General features: G+C 53.3%; 1 protein-coding gene across 11 annotated transcripts in view; it reads right to left on the bottom strand.

Annotated features, from left to right (window-relative positions):
* RNF123 (ring finger protein 123) overlaps positions 1-17,415 on the bottom strand; it is a 31,041-nt gene that overhangs the window by 6,409 nt on the left and 7,217 nt on the right. For 8 of the 11 annotated variants that reach the window (XR_008297145.1, XM_053219357.1, XM_053219354.1 and 5 more), the window contains exons 11-31: positions 17,069-17,183; positions 16,886-16,990; positions 16,342-16,515; positions 16,098-16,190; positions 15,952-16,025; positions 15,040-15,157; positions 14,747-14,846; positions 14,454-14,515; positions 14,199-14,270; positions 13,860-13,980; positions 13,128-13,229; positions 11,802-11,908; positions 11,359-11,557; positions 10,876-11,021; positions 10,504-10,587; positions 9,606-9,713; positions 1,947-2,124; positions 999-1,073; positions 762-849; positions 581-668; positions 409-493 (exon numbers count right to left, since the gene is read on the bottom strand). Coding sequence is in view for 10 of the 11 variants with exons in the window: in XM_053219357.1 (XP_053075332.1) it covers positions 409-493; positions 581-668; positions 762-849; positions 999-1,073; positions 1,947-2,124; positions 9,606-9,713; positions 10,504-10,587; positions 10,876-11,021; positions 11,359-11,557; positions 11,802-11,908; positions 13,128-13,229; positions 13,860-13,980; positions 14,199-14,270; positions 14,454-14,515; positions 14,747-14,846; positions 15,040-15,157; positions 15,952-16,025; positions 16,098-16,190; positions 16,342-16,515; positions 16,886-16,990; positions 17,069-17,183 (2,294 nt within the window). In the remaining variant the exon portion in view is untranslated. Of the gene's footprint in view, positions 1-408; positions 494-580; positions 669-761; positions 850-998; positions 1,074-1,946; positions 2,125-9,605; positions 9,714-10,503; positions 10,588-10,875; positions 11,022-11,358; positions 11,558-11,793; positions 11,909-13,127; positions 13,230-13,859; positions 13,981-14,198; positions 14,271-14,453; positions 14,516-14,746; positions 14,847-15,039; positions 15,158-15,951; positions 16,026-16,097; positions 16,191-16,341; positions 16,516-16,885; positions 16,991-17,068; positions 17,184-17,415 lie in introns of all 11 variants that reach the window. The other 3 variants (XM_053219358.1, XM_027038729.2, XM_053219359.1) reach the window with 2 other exon arrangements.

Below are 17,415 nucleotides of genomic sequence, written 5' to 3' on the forward strand. Positions count from 1 at the left end.
TATGGGCACCCTCTGGGGCCCTGACCAAGCCCCAGTCTGTGCCCCTGCCTTGACTCAAGTACACTGAAGTGGGAGGTGGACATGGTGCCAGGATGAGGCTGGAGGTCAGGGAGCTGGTTCGGAGTCCTCACTCTGAGTAAGCTGCCAGCACCCTGAGAAGATGCTGCCCCTTTTCACCATGACCCATGCACAGCATTCAGGCCCAAAGGACACACATGGGACAGGGGAGCAAGGGGGAGGTGTCCCAGAGTGTCCTTGGACTGGGAGGAAGCAGGGAAATGGAAATGCCGGGGGGCAGAGCTGGGGCCCAACAGGAGTCCGGGAGACAGGCCAGGAGAAGCGAGAAGAGTCCAAGAAGACCAACAGCAGTGGGCCAGAGCCATTGGGTCACCCAACCTGGACACTCACTCTGGAGGCTAGGCAAGTTGGCGTCCTCTGGCTTGGTTTTCAGCAGGTGCGGCAGCCGTGTATAGCGGTACCCAAAGCCACAGCCCTGTGGGTAGGGTCAGTGGGGGTCAGGGAGGCAGGGAAACCCTCCCCTTCAGCCAGCCATAGCCACTTCCCATCCAACCACACTTACCCTCCAGAGTCGCACCAGGATCCAGTTGGTCTGGGCCCAGGGCCGCTGCTCATAGGGAGCCAGGAGGCTCCTTACCATGGCAATACGCCTGCAAGGGCAAGGGGTGGTGGGCACAGGGTGAGGCCAGACATGGTGCTGTGCAGGTCAGAGTGCCCGCCTCCCTGCTCCGACCCCCACTCACTGCTCCTCAGGGATCCGCTCCACAGCCCGCAGGGAGTGTGGGTAGCACACGTAGCTAGCCAGGGCCTGCATCAGCGAGTCACGGATGTCTGTTGGGACAGGCTGTGCCTCAGCAGGTAGCTGGCATGAGCCCTGGCCCCCATGCCTCAAGCCCACCTGGCCGGCATTCTGCAAAAAACGGCCAGCCAGAAGTGCCATCCCATCCCCATATCCCCAAGCCCTTTGTAGGGCACCTCACCAGTGCCCACGATGCGTGTATCGGCAAAGTGTTTGGCAAGGATGGCAGCCAGGCGTGTCAGAGTCTCTTCATAGCCTGCAGGATGGGGCAGTAGGAGTGCTTGGCTGGGAGCGGGGGTTCCAGAGGCAGGCACATCCCTTGGCAGGGTGAGTGGGCTTGGGCAGCGGGCTCCAGAGCTGACTTCAAGGGCCAGTCTGGGCCCAAGCTGTCATCTAGGGACTTTGGGCATGGCATTCACTGACTGTGAGAGGCCATTGCACAGACTCACTGTGGGGGAGGACGGGTCCTGCAAGAGTCCTGACTGGGCTCAAACCCATCTCCGCACACACACTTGATGGCTCAGCAGTCAAAGCCCCTTGGGCACCCATGGCTCCGCCTCTGAGGACAAAGCCTGCACCTAGGCCTGGGACGGGGCAGGGGACAGGCCAGGGGCCTGACAGCCCACAGCCTGATCCAGACATAAACCACCAAACCCAGCCTGAAATCAGTGGTCTGCAAGAAGCCCAAGCTCCTACGTATGGCCTCCAGCAGGGTACCACCACCCCTTACTGCGATCTGCAAACACAAGCCACTCTGCCTTTGCATGGGCTGCCACATCCCACGTGCAGTGCCAGGGTGTCTGTGTGAGGCCAACCAGCTCCCGTACCACAGCAAGAAGGAAGTGAAAGCGGAGGGGCCCCCACTCCGGCACTCCATCCTGTCTCTTTCCTTCCTAGCATCCAGGAGAAGCTGTTGGCTCTGTGGCCGCTAATACCAGGGCAGGGCTCTCCACCATGCGGGGCTTTTGCAGATGCTTGTCTAACACAGGACCAAAGAGAACAGGGGCTACCTACCCTCTTTCCTACACGGATGTGTGCTGCTGGGCCATGAGGGTGCAGAACAGGGTTGCTAAGGGTTTACAATAAAGGCCCTTTTCCTGCCCCCTCCCGGCCTGAATGGCTTTGTCACCTGGGAGCTCCTCCATGCTGTGCACGGGGCCAAAGTAATTCTTGAGAGCACTGTAGCTGTTGATGGCCACGCTCAAGTAGAACTCAGGCATGAAGGCAAAGAGAGAACCTGTGCGGTCGCCATGCTCGACGGTCCGCAGGCAGACGCGTAGTAGCCAGTAGATATCTAGCATCTTCTCCTATAGGAGGCACAAGGGGTGCTGCTAGGCTATTCGTAGAAAGGGTTGCAAGGGGCAGGGCACGGTCTGGGGCTCGGGAAAGGCCTCCTCGTTAGTGGCTCAGGCAGGGCAGTCACATGCTTGATAGGCAAGAGGGTGCACCCTGTGCCTGGAGAGGCAACACCCCAGCCTAGATCAGAATTCTGGCTTGCATTAGTAAAGGTACACAAGGTTTTAAGTGAGAAGGTGTCATGTGACCATAAGTCTGAGTTGGAGCACTGCCCAGTGCAAAAGGAGCTGCAGGGACGAGTGGGGGCAGGACAGTAAAGAAGCTACATGGCCTCATCTAGGCCCAAGACAGCAGACAAGGGACTGGAAGGCCAGGAATGGGGAAGCACCGATGGGCTGTGGGGGCAAGGGACCGGCTGCACCAAACAGGGCCCACATTTCTGGGGGTGATGGAACCTCTGTGGAGGTCAGAAGTACCGGAAGAGAAGCAGGCCTGGTCCAGGGCAGAGGGGATGTGGCTTAGGATATGTGCAGCATATGGTGCCTAAAAATGTCCCCAAAGAGGTGGTGTTGAAGAGCATGATTACATGCAACAGAGGCCATAGAAAGCAAACCTGCCAAGGGCCTTGTTCCACATGGTCTGTGCCCAGGAGGGGTCACCGAGCAGAGCAGAGAAAAGTCCCAGGCCCCAGCCCAGACCACCCAAATCTCTCACAGTCGGAGCATCTGGACTTGACACCAGCTCTGATGTGCCCTCAAACTTGAAAACCCGAGAAGACACAAGCAGGGGTCAGAGGGTGGGCCTGAGCCAGAAGGCCTGCTGGGAGCATACTGCCACAGAAGGCCAGAGAAGACCAAGTCTAAAGAGGGGATGGAACCTATGCACCCAGGGAGCCACTGCATTGCAGCGGGGGGGGGGGGGGGGGGGGGAGGGATGTGTCTGCAAAGGGGGCGGGGGGCTTGGGAGGGACCGTGCAAGACTATTCCAGAGAGGTGGAGGAACCTGTGTTGGACCAAGAGTGAAGGGAAGATGAAGAAGCTGTGATACAGACAAGGAAGAGGGGAATGGTTGTTGGAAGGGAGTGGTTTCTGTAAGCAGATGTAGAGTCAAGGGAGGGGCATCACGGACTGTTCTCTTTACTAATGGGAGAAAGTGAATGAGCAGGAGGCAGGAGGGTGAGCACTGAAGATGGAGAAGAAAGCAGTTCAACATAGCAAGGGCTGTGTTATGAAAAGCCCACAGAGAACATCACACTCAATGGTGAAAAACTGAAAGCGTTTTCTCTAAGATCAGGAACACGACAAAGATGCCCACTTTTGCTACTTCTATTCAACACAGTACTGGAAGTCCTAGCCAGAGCAATTAGGAAAGAAAAAGAAGTAAAAGTCATCCAAATTGGAAATAAAGGAGTAAAATTATCCCCATTCACAAATGACGTGATCTTATACGTAGAAAACCCTCAAGAATCTAGCAAAAAATTCGACAAAGCAGGAAAGAATATCCAGTGGAAAAAAGTCTCTTCAACAAATGGGGTTAGGAAAACTGGACAGCAACATGCAGAAGAATGAACCTGGGCCACTTTCTTACACCATACACAAAAATAAAACCAAAATGATGAAAGACCTAAATGTGAGACAGGAAACCACCAAAATCCTAGAGGAGAAAGCAGGCAAAAACCTCTTTGACCTCGGCTGCAGCTACTTCTTACTAGACACATCACTGGAGGCAAAGGAAACAAAAGCAAAAATGAACTATTGGGACCTCATCAAGATAAAAAGCTTCTGCACAGTGAAGGAAACAATCAGCAAAATAAAAGGCAGCCTACAGAAGAAGATATTTGAGAAAATATTTGCAAATGACATATCAGATAAAGGGCTAGCATTCAAAATCTATAAAAAACTTATCAAACTCAACACCCAAACAACAAATAACCCACTTAAAAAATGAGCTGAAGGCATGGATAGACACTTTGCCAAAGAAGACATCCAGATGGCTAACAGACACAAGAAAAAATGCTCATCACTTGTCATCAGGGAAATACAAATCAAAACCATGATGAGATACCACCTCACACCTGTCAGAATGGATAAAATTAACAACATAAGATGGGGCACCTGGGTGGTTCAGTCAGTTAAGTGTCCAACTTTGGTTCGGGTCATGATCTTGAAGTTTATGAGTTTGAGTCCCACATCAGGCTTTCTGCTGTCAGCACAGAGCCCACTTCAGATCCTCTGTCTCCCTCTCTCTCTCTGCCCCTCTCCCCGCTCTCTCTCTCTCTCAAAAATAAGCATTAAAAACAACAACAACAACAACAACAACAACAACAACAACAACAAGAAACAACAGGTGTTGGCAAGGATGTGCAGAAAGGGGAACGTTTTTGCACTGCTGGTTCCTCAAAAAAATAGAACTACCCTATAATCTAGCAATTGCACTGGTAGGTATTTACCCAAAGGATACAAGAATACAGATTCAAAGGTTTATAGCAGCATCATCAACAATAGCCAAAGTATGGAGAGAGCCTAAATGTTCATCGATTGATGAATGGATAAAGAAGATGTGGTGTATATCTACAATGGAATATAACTCAGCCATCAAAAAGAATGAAATCTTGCCATTTGCAATGATGTAGATGGAGCTAGAATGTATTATGCTAAGCGAAATAAGTCAATCAGAGAAAGACAAATACCATATGATTTTACTTATATGTGGAACTTATGAAACAAAACAGATGAACATAAGGGAAGAGAGGGAAAAAAAGGAGAAGAGAGGGAAACAAACCACAAGAGACTCATAATAATAGAGAACTGAGGGTTGATGGAGGGAGGTGGATGGGGGAATGGGTTAAATAGGTGATAGGTATTAAGGAAGGCACCTGCTGTGATGAGCACTGGGTGTTGTAGGTAAGTGATGAATCACTAAAGTCTACTGCTGAAACCAATATTGTACTGTATGTTAAAAAACTAAAATTAGGGCTGCCTGGGTGGCTCAGTCAGTTAAGAAACTGACTTGGGCTCAGGTCATGATCTTGCGGTTCATGGGTTCAAGCCCCGCGTCAGGCTCTGTGCTGACAGCTCAGAGCCTGGAGCCTGCTTCAGATTCTGTGTCTCCCTCTCTGCTCCTCCCCCACTCGCGCCCTATTGCTCTCTCAAAAATAAGAAACATAAAAAAAAATTCTTAATAACTAAAATTAAAAAAAAAGAATCCACACACACAAAAAATCTGTTAGAATAAATGAATTCAGGAAACATGCAGGATATAAAATTCATACACAAAAGTCAGTTGTTTTTCTACACACTAGCAATGAACAATCCAAAAAGGAAATCAGAAAAATAATTCCACTTACATTTGTATCAAAAAGAATGAAATAGGTATAAATATAACCAAGAAGGTGAAAAACTTGTACACTGAAAACTATATAATGTTGCTGACAGAATTTTAAAAGACACAAATAAATGGAAAAATATTCCATGTTCAAGGACTAGAAGATTTAATATTGTTAAGATGACAATACTAACCAAAGCATAGATTTAATGCAATCCCTATCAAAATCCCAATGGCATTTTTTGCAGAAATAGAAAAATCTATCCTAAAATTCATATGGAGTCCCAAGGGACTCAAACAGGCAAAACAACCTTGAAATAGAACAAAGCTGGAGATCTTACACTTCCTGATTTCAAAACTTATTGCAAAGCTACAATAATCAAGATAGTGTGATACTGGCATAAAGATAGTCATACAGACCAGAGAGCCCAGAAATAAACTCACACAAATATGGTCAAAGGATTTTTGACAAGGATTGTCAAGACCATTCAATGAGGAAAGGACAGTCTTTTCAATAAATGGTGCTGAGAAAATTGAATTTCCATATGCAAAAGAATAAAGTTGGACCACTGCCTTATAGCTTAAACAAAAATTAACTCAAAATGGATCAAATACCCAAACTTACAAGCTAAAACTATAAAACTCTTAGAAGAAAACATGGGGAGAGGACTTCATGACCTTGGATTTAACACCGACTTTTGGGCTGTGACAACAAAAACACAGGCAAAAAAAGAAAAAATAAATTGGACTTTATCAAAATGAACTGTGCAGCAAAGGACACCATCTACAGAGTGGAAGGACAACTCACAGAAGAAGAGAAAATACCTGTAAATCATAATCTGATAAGGAGTCAATATCCAATGTATATAAATAATTCCTACAAAACAACAAAAACCAAACAATCCTATTAAAAATGGGCAAATGCACTTGAATAGACATTTCTCCAAAGAAGATATACATGTGTCCAATAAGCACATGAAAAGATACTCAACAGGGAAATTCAAATCAAAACCACAATGATCACCAAACTCCACACCCAAAAAACAAATAATCCAGTGAAGAAATGGGCAAAAACATGAATAGACACTTCTCTAAAGAAGACATCCAGATGGCCAACAGGCACATGAAAAGATGCTCAACGTCACTCATCAGGGAAATACAAATCAAAACCACACTCAGATACCACCTCACGCCAGTCAGAGTGGCTAAAATGAACAAATCAGGAGACTATAGATGCTGGCGAGGATGTGGAGAAACGGGAACCCTCTTGCACTGTTGGTGGGAATGCAAACTGGTGCAGCCGCTCTGGAAAACAGCATGGAGGTTCCTCAAAAAATTAAAAATAGAACTACCCTATGACCCAGCAATAGCACTGCTAGGAATTTACCCAAGGGATAAAGGAATGCTGATGCATAGGGGCACTTGGACTCCAATGTTTATAGCAGCACTTTCAACAATAGCCAAATTATGGAAAGAGCCTAAATGTCCATCAACTGATAAATGGATAAAGAAATTGTGGTTTATATACACAATGGAGTACTACGTGGCAATGAGAAAGAATGAAATGTGGCCCTTTGTAGCAACATGGATGGAACTGGAGAGTGTTACGCTAAGTGAAATAAGTCATACAGAGAAAGACAGATACCATGTTTTCACTCTTATGTGGATCATGAGAAATTTAACAGAAGACCATGAGGGAGGGGAAGGAAAAAAAAAAAAACAAAAGGTTATAGAGGGAGGGAGCCAAAACATAAGAGACTCTTAAAAACTGAGGGTTGATGGGGGGTGGGAGGGAGGGGAGGGTGTGTGATGGGCATTGAGGAGGGCACCTGTTGGTATGAGCACTGGGTGTTGTATGGAAACAAATTTGACAATAAATTTCATATTAAAAATAATAAAATAAATGTATACATACATACACACACACACACACACATATATATATAAATAAATACAATGAGATACCACTTCACATCAATTAGGATGGCCACTACCAAAAAAAGAAAAAAACATACATAGAGTAACAAGTGGCAACAAGGATGGGAAGAAATTGGAACTCTTGTGCCCTGCTGGCAGGAATGTAAAATGGTACAGCCACTGTATGGCAGTTCCTCAAAAAATGAGAAATAGAATTACCATGTAATCCAGCAATTCTACCTCTGCGTATATACGCAAAAGAATTGAAAACAGAATCTTAAAGAGGTATTTGTACACACCATGAACACAGCAGCACCATTCACAATAGCCAAAAAGTGGAAACCCAAACGTCCATTGATGAATGAATGGACAAAATGTGGTATATACATACAATGGAATATACGGCCTCAAAGAGGAAGGAAATCCTGATACGTGCTACAACATGGGTGAAAAGCTGTGAGAACATTATGCCCAATGAAACAAACCAGTGACAAAGCAGGATACTATATGATCCCACTTATATGAGGTCCCCAGAACAGTCAAGTAGACAAAAAGTAGAATGGTGGGTGCCAGGAACTGAGGTGAGGAAGGAATGGGGAGTTGGGGGATAAGTTTCAGTTTGGGAAGATGAAAGGGTTCTGGAGACTGGCTGCACAACAATGTGAATATCCTTAACACCACTGAACTATACATTTAAAATGACTAAGTTAATAAGCAATATATTGTATGCATTTTACCACAATTAAAAAAAAAATGGCTAAGGGGCACCTGGGTGGCTTGGTTGGTCAGTTAAGCATCTGACTCTTGATTTCAGCTCAGGTCATGATCTCATAGTTCACTGAGTTCGAGCCCTGAGTAGGGCTCTGTGCTGACAGCACAGAGCCTGCTTGGGATTCTCTCTTTCCCTCTCTCTCTGCCTCTCCCCTGCTCTAGTGCACGTGTACATGCTTTCTTTCTCTCAAAAATAACAAACTTTAAAAAAAATGGTTAAGATGGCAAATTTTGTGTGATGCATATTTTATCACAATTTAAAAGGAAGGAAAAGAAGGTATAAAGATGGCAGGGCTAGGTTCCTCACAAGATGGTGCGGCAGGGGCAGCAAGACTGCGTAGGCCAGGGGAGCCTGGGTGGCTCAGTCAGGTAAGCATCTGACTCTTGATTTCAGCTTAGGTCATGCTCTCATGGTTTGTGGGTTTGAGCCCCACGTTGGGCTCTGCGCTGACAGCGCAGAGCCTGCTTGGGATTCTCTGTCTCCTTCTCTCTGCCCCTCCCCCACTAACACTTCTGTTCTGTCTCTCTCAAAAATAAACAGACATTTAAAAAAAAGATTGCATAGGCCAGTGGACAGCCATGAAATCCCAGTCAAGGGAGGAGAGGAGCCTCCTGCATGGGGCTGGAGGCAAGGTGGTCTGCAGCAAGAGAGAAAGGAGGAGTAACAGGTGGAAGCGGTCTGGGCTCGGGAGGAGCCTGAGAAAAAGCAAGTGGGGATGGCGGGTAGAGGTAGGGACACCAAGGGCCTTGATCACCCAGTTATGAGGGAAGGGCATGCCTAAGAAGGTAGACGGATGTCCTGACATGGGCGCTCACTAGCTGGGGAGAGATGCTAGGACAGGCAGGGAGTGGAAGCAAGTCTGGAGGGCTCGGGACCTTAGGGTCAAAGCATGGTCACAGAGAGAGTGCACCATCTTTCAGTTTACTGCTCAAGGCTGACAGCCTTGGGAGGGCAGACGTGGCTCAGACATGGGTCAGGACTGGGTGTCCCTAGCATCAAGATGTACCTGGCATACTCCAGGCTCCGAGCACATGTTACTGAATCAACGAATGAGTGAATGACAAAACAGAAAACAAGGCTGTGGCTTCAAGGGAAGAAGGGGAGTCAGAGAGAAGCATGTGCAGAGTGAAGGAGACTGAGGCTCCTAAGAGGACACCTCCACCCCAGGAGAGAAGGAAGGGGAAGCGAAGAAGGGGAGACAGGCACAGACAGGCCCTGTTCCTGCAAGGGAGGAATTGTGAGCTGGAGGGGACCTGGGATGCCTACAATGACATCTAATCAAGCTCACAGGGCAGGAGAGGTTCAGGGGGCATAGCATGTGGTGGAGGTAGGGAGGATAGGGAGCGGAGAGGGGGCATGTGCATGGCAGAGGCCCAGGAGGGCAGGGAGCGTTGAGAGGCCGGCACAGCCTGGCCATCTGTGACTAGTCAGTGAGCTCGGGGAGGGCAGCAGTCACTGGCCAAGCCCACACCTACTCACCTGGGAGTAGACAGTGGCATGGACCCAGGCAAGACGGCGACTCAGGTGGTCCAGCTTTTCTGAGAAAACCTTCTGACTCTTGGTCAACTCTGCAAGGATGTCCTTTCTCTGCCACCCAAGGGGAAAGACAATCAGGCCATGGCACCATACCCACACCCACCCTGCTTGCCCCAGGCAGCCTAGTAGGAACCCCACTGGTGGCTGGAGCAGGCAAAAGGTTGGGCAGACTCAGCTCTACTCTTCAAAACCCTCTTCTGCCTAGGACCCACTGGCAAGCCCAAGCAGGCCTCAGAGAAGGGTCTTGGTCGTTTGTGCAGAGCGTGGAAATGAGACACAGCTGGGGTTCAATGAGCCCCTGGCCATGTCCCCTAGCTGGGCTGGGACCATGGCCCCGGTAGCTGCTCTCGCTTGGCTGCAAAGGCAAGCCTGGGCTCTGCAGACAGCAGGGAAAGGGCCCTGCTGGGGAAGTCCAGCCCAGGCACAGGACGCCCTACTCCCCAGGCCAGGAGAGCTACAGCAGAGGGGCTGCAGGGAAGTGTGAGAGTCAGGTCCTGCTTCCTGCTGACTCTGCAAGTGGCCGAGGAAGCACTCAGAGTTGAATTCATAATTGATGAGGAAAGTGGGTGTGCGTCAGCACTTAGCGGGCAGGGGGCAGGGGCACCTTGGCGCGGGCTGCAGCTAGTGATGGGGCTTAAGCCCTGCCCTGCCCTAATGCCAGCCCTGCTCTCACTGACGTGGCATAGTCAGGTGGGTGGGGACAGGAAAACTACCGGTGTAGCCCCTAGAAGCAGGGGCAGGACAGTCCCTCTGTGGCCTGCCCTGGGAAGCCTGAGCTGGCAAGCCTCCTCTCTGCAACAGCCCTCCCTCTCGAAAACCCCCCTGCCCATCTAGGTCTTACCCGCTTGGGGCACCGCCGGAGCTTGTCCTCTGTGTCCCTCAGAGCCACTGCATACTCATTGACATCATCAGACACACCCACCATCTAGAGCATCGGACACCACAGGTCCAGCGTGACTCCTCAGGCATGTCACTCAGGTTTCTCCAGACCCAGCCTGGCTCCCAGCCCTGCCAAGCTCCCAACCTTCGGCCCCAGACAACCCCCTCCCACAAAACCAGGTCAGGCCCACACATCACTGGCAGCAATCAGTCTTGCCGTGGCACACATTCACATGCAGTCATGAGTAGATATCCGCCCCTCCCCCCCAACACACACACAAGCATCTGAACGTGTGGGACCACAGGACATGCTCATCGGCCACCAGTGGGAGACCTTGCCCAGCTGCTGGTGAACGCTGAGATTATACATCATGACGGCGCCATCCAGGACTTCCAGCAGGGAGTTCTCCGTGAGGGGCTGCTCAGGCTCCTCCGGGGGCCGCCCCAGCAGCAGGCCCTCATTCCAGTGACTGCCCTCAACTACGGAGTGGGGGGAAGGGGAGGGTCAGGGCCGTAGGCCATTCCAGCTCTCTCCCAAGCTTGTGGTGCCAGGACAGGCCTCACAGTAGGAGAAGGGAGCCCTTTCTCCCTGCCTGGGCCCGAGGAGGGACTTGCAGGGGAGAACACGGGGGCAGGGGTAGGGCAAGGGCCTGCAGCTCCAGGACTATTTCTGTAGCATCGATTTCCTGCCCTTAGAGTGCACTTCCCATGCCCTTGAGATATTGCCAGGCCACAGGACCGGGAAGGAATGGGGGTGTAGCTTGGCTTTGCCCAGGGTGGGGAACTATGGATGTGCTTGGCCCTGCCTGGCACCTACTGTCCTCACGAGTCCTCTGTTCTGCGCTCAGCGTGCGGACCTTCACTTTCTCCGAGGTGGTCAGAGGCCGCCGTGGGGTCATCAGGCTCACAGCCGCTGTGCTGAGGAAGCGGTTAGCTCGGCCCAGGGTTGGAGAACTGAGCCAGCTGGGCCGGGGCAGGGGCAGTACGCCCCCCATGGCCAGAGCCTGCATGGGGCGCTGTGTAGGAGAGAGGAGGCCAGACGCCACTCAGCTCCCCAGGACCAGGGCCCATGTAGGACTCCCTTGATTTGTGGGGTTGGGAAATGGCAGGAAGGTTCGCGCCTCCACCTACAGCAAGGAAACCTGCCTGGTGAGAAGCTCCTTGCTGCCTGGAGAAGGAGGTGACCCCGTGTGACACCCCTGCCCTTATGATAGAGGGACAGCCCAATACCAAGCCCCCTGCCTGCCCCTACCGCGGCACCTGGGCCGCAGCTGGGGCTGGCTCCTCGTCCTCGTCCAGGTCATCCATGGTGGCTGCCTGGAGCTCCAGTGGGTCGATCAGGATGTTGGCCTTGGAGGCAAGGTCATCTGCAGGGAATGGCAGGAGGGTTCTCAGGCCAGTGGGGGGCTCAGGGGTCACACGGAACCGCCCACAATGGCGAGAGAGCACCACTGGCTGAGTGGGGGGCTTTGCAGGGCCCCACATTTACCACTGCACCTTTGCCTATGCACTCCACTTATTCCACGCCAGCCTTCACTGCGCCCCAAGGCCTTTTGTCTCAGGGACCTTAACAGCAGGAGGTGTTCCCCATCACACTCCTGTCGGTCCCTCTGTTTCCAGTGACTGCACGCTCTCCAGGGTCCCCTACTTCTCTCCCCAGCACTTTCTAACCTACAGACACAAGATCCAGGGCTGTCTAGGCCACTGCTTGTCTCACTTTGCACACAGGCCTCACCGTAGGCTCATTCCCTCAGCTGTCAGTGAGAGGTAGAACAGCAACACCTCTGCCTCCAGCCCAGGCTGTGGTCCTCAAACATAGCGGACTTGCCACCTCAGCCTCCTCCTACAGCCCCCTTCCTGACGGTGCCCCATCCCCACAGCCTCGGGCAGGAAGCCTGGGGTCATCTTTGACTCCTCCCCTTCACTCCTGCCCTCCCTCTATCTCCTCTCTTGGCCCACGTACTGACTCCATTATCACACGCAGATCCCTGACCTCACTCCCCTGCCTCAGGACCTTCCAAAGCTGCCCCTATCCCTGGAATGAGCCCACACCTACTTTGTGCCCCACAAGGCCCTCAGACTCTACCCGTGCGACTCTGGCCTTATTTCCCACCACTCCCCGCCTGGTAGTTTCCTCACCAGCACCCCAGCAGCCTTCCGTCTCCAGGCCCTACCAGGCTGTTGTGAGCATCCCTGCCTTTGCATGCACTGTGCTTGTAGTGCCCTGTGCCGTGGCCACGTGTGCTCGTCCTTGAAAGCCACTCAGGCAGCACTTGTGCCCGCTCGCCTCTCACCCCTGTGACCTCACCAAGATCCCGTGGTCACTCCACATATGCTCCCTAGTTCCTTATAGGACCCCTAGGCTTCCCGTGGGGCGGGTGCTCAAGGGAAGGGAGCTCAAGGAAAGGGATGGCTGGACCCAAGACCTGAGGCAGAGGGCATCTCCCTGGAGGAGCAGGTCGAGATACTCGGGCGCCCTCTGGCGGGCAGAGGGTAACCCTGCACCCAGTGCAGAGCTGGCTGAGGATTGTACGCCACACACTCGCCCGGTCCGGCCCTGCCCACTGCCCACAAGCCTACACGTACCTTTGAGGGTCTTCCGAAGGTGTGAGAGGAGCCCTCCCAGGCGCTGCAGGTCAAAGTAGTCCACCTTGCCATTATAGAAGACCTGAGGCGGTACGTAGGCCTCTGCAAGGAGGGGTTGGGAGGCCGGGCCAGCAGTGAGCCAGATAGGAAGACACACTGAGAAGCCACCGCTCTATGCTGCTTAGCCCAGAGGAGACCCCTGGCCTTGGCCACCTACCTGCCCTGCTCAGGCAAACAGCATGGCTTCCCTCCCACCCCACCCCCGACCATTTGGGGTCAGTGTCAGTGACTGCACGAGTTGGGATGAAGGGAGCACTCTGTCTGCAGTCACATTCAGAGAGGGCCCTGACCCAGCCCCACGGACATCCCCAATCCAGGGCAGGCACGGCTCCCACTGGCCCTGAGGACCCTGTCCCACACAAACATAGCCCCCAACACCTCAGGGCCTGTCCCTGGTGTCCCCTACAAAGGACTGCAGAGGGTTGGACGGACTGGGACCGAGAAGAGGAGGCCGTAGTGGGCAGGAACTTGTGGGGACAGAGTGAATGTGGGTTTGGCACTCCTACAGAGTGGAGTTCCTGCTGCCCTGTGGAAAAGCCACCCATCAGGAGAGTACTCAACTGTTAGGAAGCTTGGGACAGCTCCACCCCCACCCTGCCGCCAGCTCCACACTCTACACTATCACCAGGACAGCGCTGCCCAGCCTCTCTGATGAGGCCTGGCCCCACTCACCCTCACTGAAGGAGGCACGAGGGTTCGAAGCCTTGTATTCATCCCAGTAGTAGCGCAGGGCAGATATCAGCCGGTGCAAGAAGCAGACCATGTACTCAGGGGGACACAGCATGGGCATATTCTGCAGGGCACAGGACATGCATTTGTGCCAGCCTAGAGCCTGCTCACTCCTCATCCAAGGCCTGCCCCAGGACCCTGGGGTGAGCACAGAGGGCGGGGCAGCAGAGGAAGAGCAAGATTAGGCAGGGATGCAGCAGGCTGAGAGGTGCCGGAAGCCTGGGGTGCAGACCCTGCAACACAGCCAAGTGTCCATGGTGGGCTGGCCGAGTAGACACTTACCCCCCGGCCACTGGCATTCTCCTGTAGAAACTTTCGGAACTTGGTCAGGAAGATGTACCTAGAAGCTTCCCCCTTTGAGGGAAGGAAAAATGAGGCTGTGAGGAGCTGGCCCTGGAGTGGACTGGCTCGGTGCTGTGCCTTAGCCTGGGCCCTGCTATGGGAACCCGAGCCAGTCCCTGCCCTCTGGGTCTCAGGGCCCCAGTACCAGCACCCATCCCTACCAGGGACCCACGCGGGGGTCTGGGAGTCACTTACCCCATTATCATCTTTATTGTTCAGCAGCAGCTTCAGGATCTGGACCTGTAGTTCTTCCACCACTGGAGGTGGGGTAGGGAACACAACACTGAGCTCTCCTCAGGCAGAGCCTTGCTCTCAGGCTCCCAGGGATGGGAAGGGGCAGCAGGTTTGGATCAGGGCTCCACTCTCAGGGTTCCCCAAGCTGAATCTAGACATGGTCACTACCAAGAGCCCCCGATACACACACACACACACACACACACACACACAAATCGTCCTCCCCCTACTCAGTGCCCTGGGCAGGGGGCTACCTTCGATGCGCTTCTTGAGCCTTTGGCAGCCACGTTCGTAGGCACGCCTCCGTCTGTGCTCCTCAGCGGTCTCATCCTTTACATCCTTACTGTCTTTGCCCTGGGCAGGAGCAGGGGATGGAAGACAGCAGAGCTCACTCAGGACTTAACCAGGCCTGCTTCAGACAGGAAACCCCTACTCCCACGCCAGAGACCAGGCTGGGGAAGGGGCCTCACATGCTCAAGGCCAGGTGGCTCAGATACCCTGGGTCAGCCCTCCCTGTGACCCTGCCTGCCCATCTCAGTCGGCCCACCTCCCTGCTGGAGCGGTGGGGCCACCAGGTAGTGGGAATGAGCTCCTGTAGGCCAGCCTCCTCCACTCGCAGAGGGCTCTTGATGTAAAAGAAGACAACAGACCGGAGCACGTCGAAGCTGGTGGTTGTCAAGGCAGAGCTCCACTCACCAAGGGGTGTACCCTACACCCTCACGAGTTCTCCCTGGGAAGCTCTTCCGAACTCACCTGTCTCCCCATATGCCCACCATATTCTCCTACCCTTAGAGGTACCATTGCTACTATAAGCCAGTCTCCCTCGACCATGAGCCCTGAAAAATAGCTGTGGCCATCAAGTCCACTAAGCCTGATTCCCAGCAAATGTACTAAAAAGGTTTGTCACAGGAACACATGAGGATGGTGGGGGGAACAGGCTGAGAGAGGGCCTGGCGGCCTCTCCGTCTCCCAGCTGTTTCTAACTCTTGGAGGCTGAAGACCCCACACAAAGACAGCTACCAGCACAGGCTTCCCCACCAGCACCCTCCCTCCTGCAGCACAGTCCTCAACAGTGTTGGGAAGCAGGAAGAGCCAAGTCCCAAAAGAAGATCTCATGGGAACCCCTGCCGTGGGACTCAGATAAAAGTTCGGTGCTGCTTTGGCTACAGCAGTCAGGCCCTGGTGGCGTCTCCACACCTCCACGTAGCCCAAGAGTCAGCAGCCATCTGGAAATCCCTGCTCAGGCTGGCCAGCTGGCCGGGGTCCTTTGCTTTACCCTCTCTGCTCTGTAGAGAGAGTGCTGGGAAGGCTGGGTCCTGGAACAAGGACTCACATACTGCATGGCTCTGGGCCTCTGAGCCTCCCTAGGGACCCCTGGCCAGAGGCACGCTGCCCTCCTTGGCCCCTAATGACCCCAGAGGACACATGTCTGGCCTGTCTGGCAGCAAGGAAAGGATACAGGACATTGCTAAGCAGAAACTTGCGCGACTTCTCATGCCTCAGGATGGCGATGGTGAGCCGCAGGTAGTGGATCTGTGGGGATGGGGTGCTCAGAGAGGGCGGCTAGGGCCCAGGGGGCCCAGGGGCAGGGGCAGGAGCTCCCACCTGTAGGCTCAGGTCTGGGACGATGGGTGAGAACCGGTAAAGCCGCAGCAGGGACATCATCAATTGCTTGAGGCAATCCTGTACCTCATAGTCCTGGGGGAGAGATGCCGGGCTGCACACCTAGCTGGCAGAGGGCAGGTGCCAGGACAGCCATCTGTGGGTCCTTTCCCAAACCCTCCCTGTACCTCCCCCATCTCGGTGGAGCCTGACATCCTGGCCTGAGGCCTGAAGTCCGAAGCCTCACCTCCATGAAGAGCCACAGGAGGTCGAGGATCTGACGCACCATGGACTGGGCCTGTGCAGGGGTGCCTGCCTCCACGACGCCCCGCAGGAAGCTCATGAGCACAGCCTCTACCAGGTATACCTTGCGCTGCACCAAGGGCGGGCACTGGTGAGGTGGTGGCCTTCTGCCCCTGCCCTGGCATGGGGCCAAGGCCACAGGTATAGTCTTGGGTTCCCTCAAGCAACCCCAAGACACAGATGAGCCCTTCCAGGGTCTGAGACACAAGAAGGGCCGCCGCCCCAGGGCTCCTCTGGCATTTCACACATGCAGTTCCCTTAGCCAGTGATGTCATTACCCCTCAATCTTTTCTCTAGGACATCCCCTGATATCCTCAGCTGGAAGCATCTCCTCTTTCCCTGAGTGACATCCTTGAGGTCTAAGGGCTCTGGTCACATGGGACCCCTGCCAGGTGACGGTGCTGAGCCTCATGCGCCTCGGCTTCCCAGCCCCTAGCACCAGCACTTGTGCCACAGCCCACTTCTTCCCCTCTCAAACATCCCCTCACCAGGAGCGGTGCAAAGCGATGGAAGATGTGGGCCAGCGTGAGGAGGACGGTGGGCTGGCCCTGCAACTGCCACTCGGAGCTGTCCTTCTCCACCAGCCGGCCTTCCTATGTGGGGAAGAAAGGACAGTGGGGGTCAAAGGCTGCAGAAGGCCCTCAGCTCACCCGGCCCAGTCCCTGGCTCACCACAGGGTCCAGCTCCACGCTGAGCACTGCCCGGAAGCAGCCCAGCAACTTCTGCGCCCGCACCAGGTCAGCACGGGGTGGGTCCTGCAGGGGCCGGTAACCTGCCACTGGGTAGGTGGCACAGAGTTAAGCCAGCAATACCTGGTCTGTGGCTCAGATGCACCCATCCCTCTCCACTGAGATCCCCAAGGAGGGGCCTAGGCTCCAGGGCAGGGCTGTGGAGTCACAAGGCCTGGTCTGCGGCACAGCTCTCTGTCTCTGTGGGGTGCAACTTCTGCCGCTTCACATTCTTATCTGTTCCACACAGCACGGTACCCACCTAATAAGGTTGCCATAGGAATTGTGCC

This window comes from Acinonyx jubatus, chromosome A2, assembly GCF_027475565.1.
Source record: "Acinonyx jubatus isolate Ajub_Pintada_27869175 chromosome A2, VMU_Ajub_asm_v1.0, whole genome shotgun sequence".
In the NCBI taxonomy this organism is placed as follows: domain Eukaryota; kingdom Metazoa; phylum Chordata; class Mammalia; order Carnivora; family Felidae; genus Acinonyx; species Acinonyx jubatus.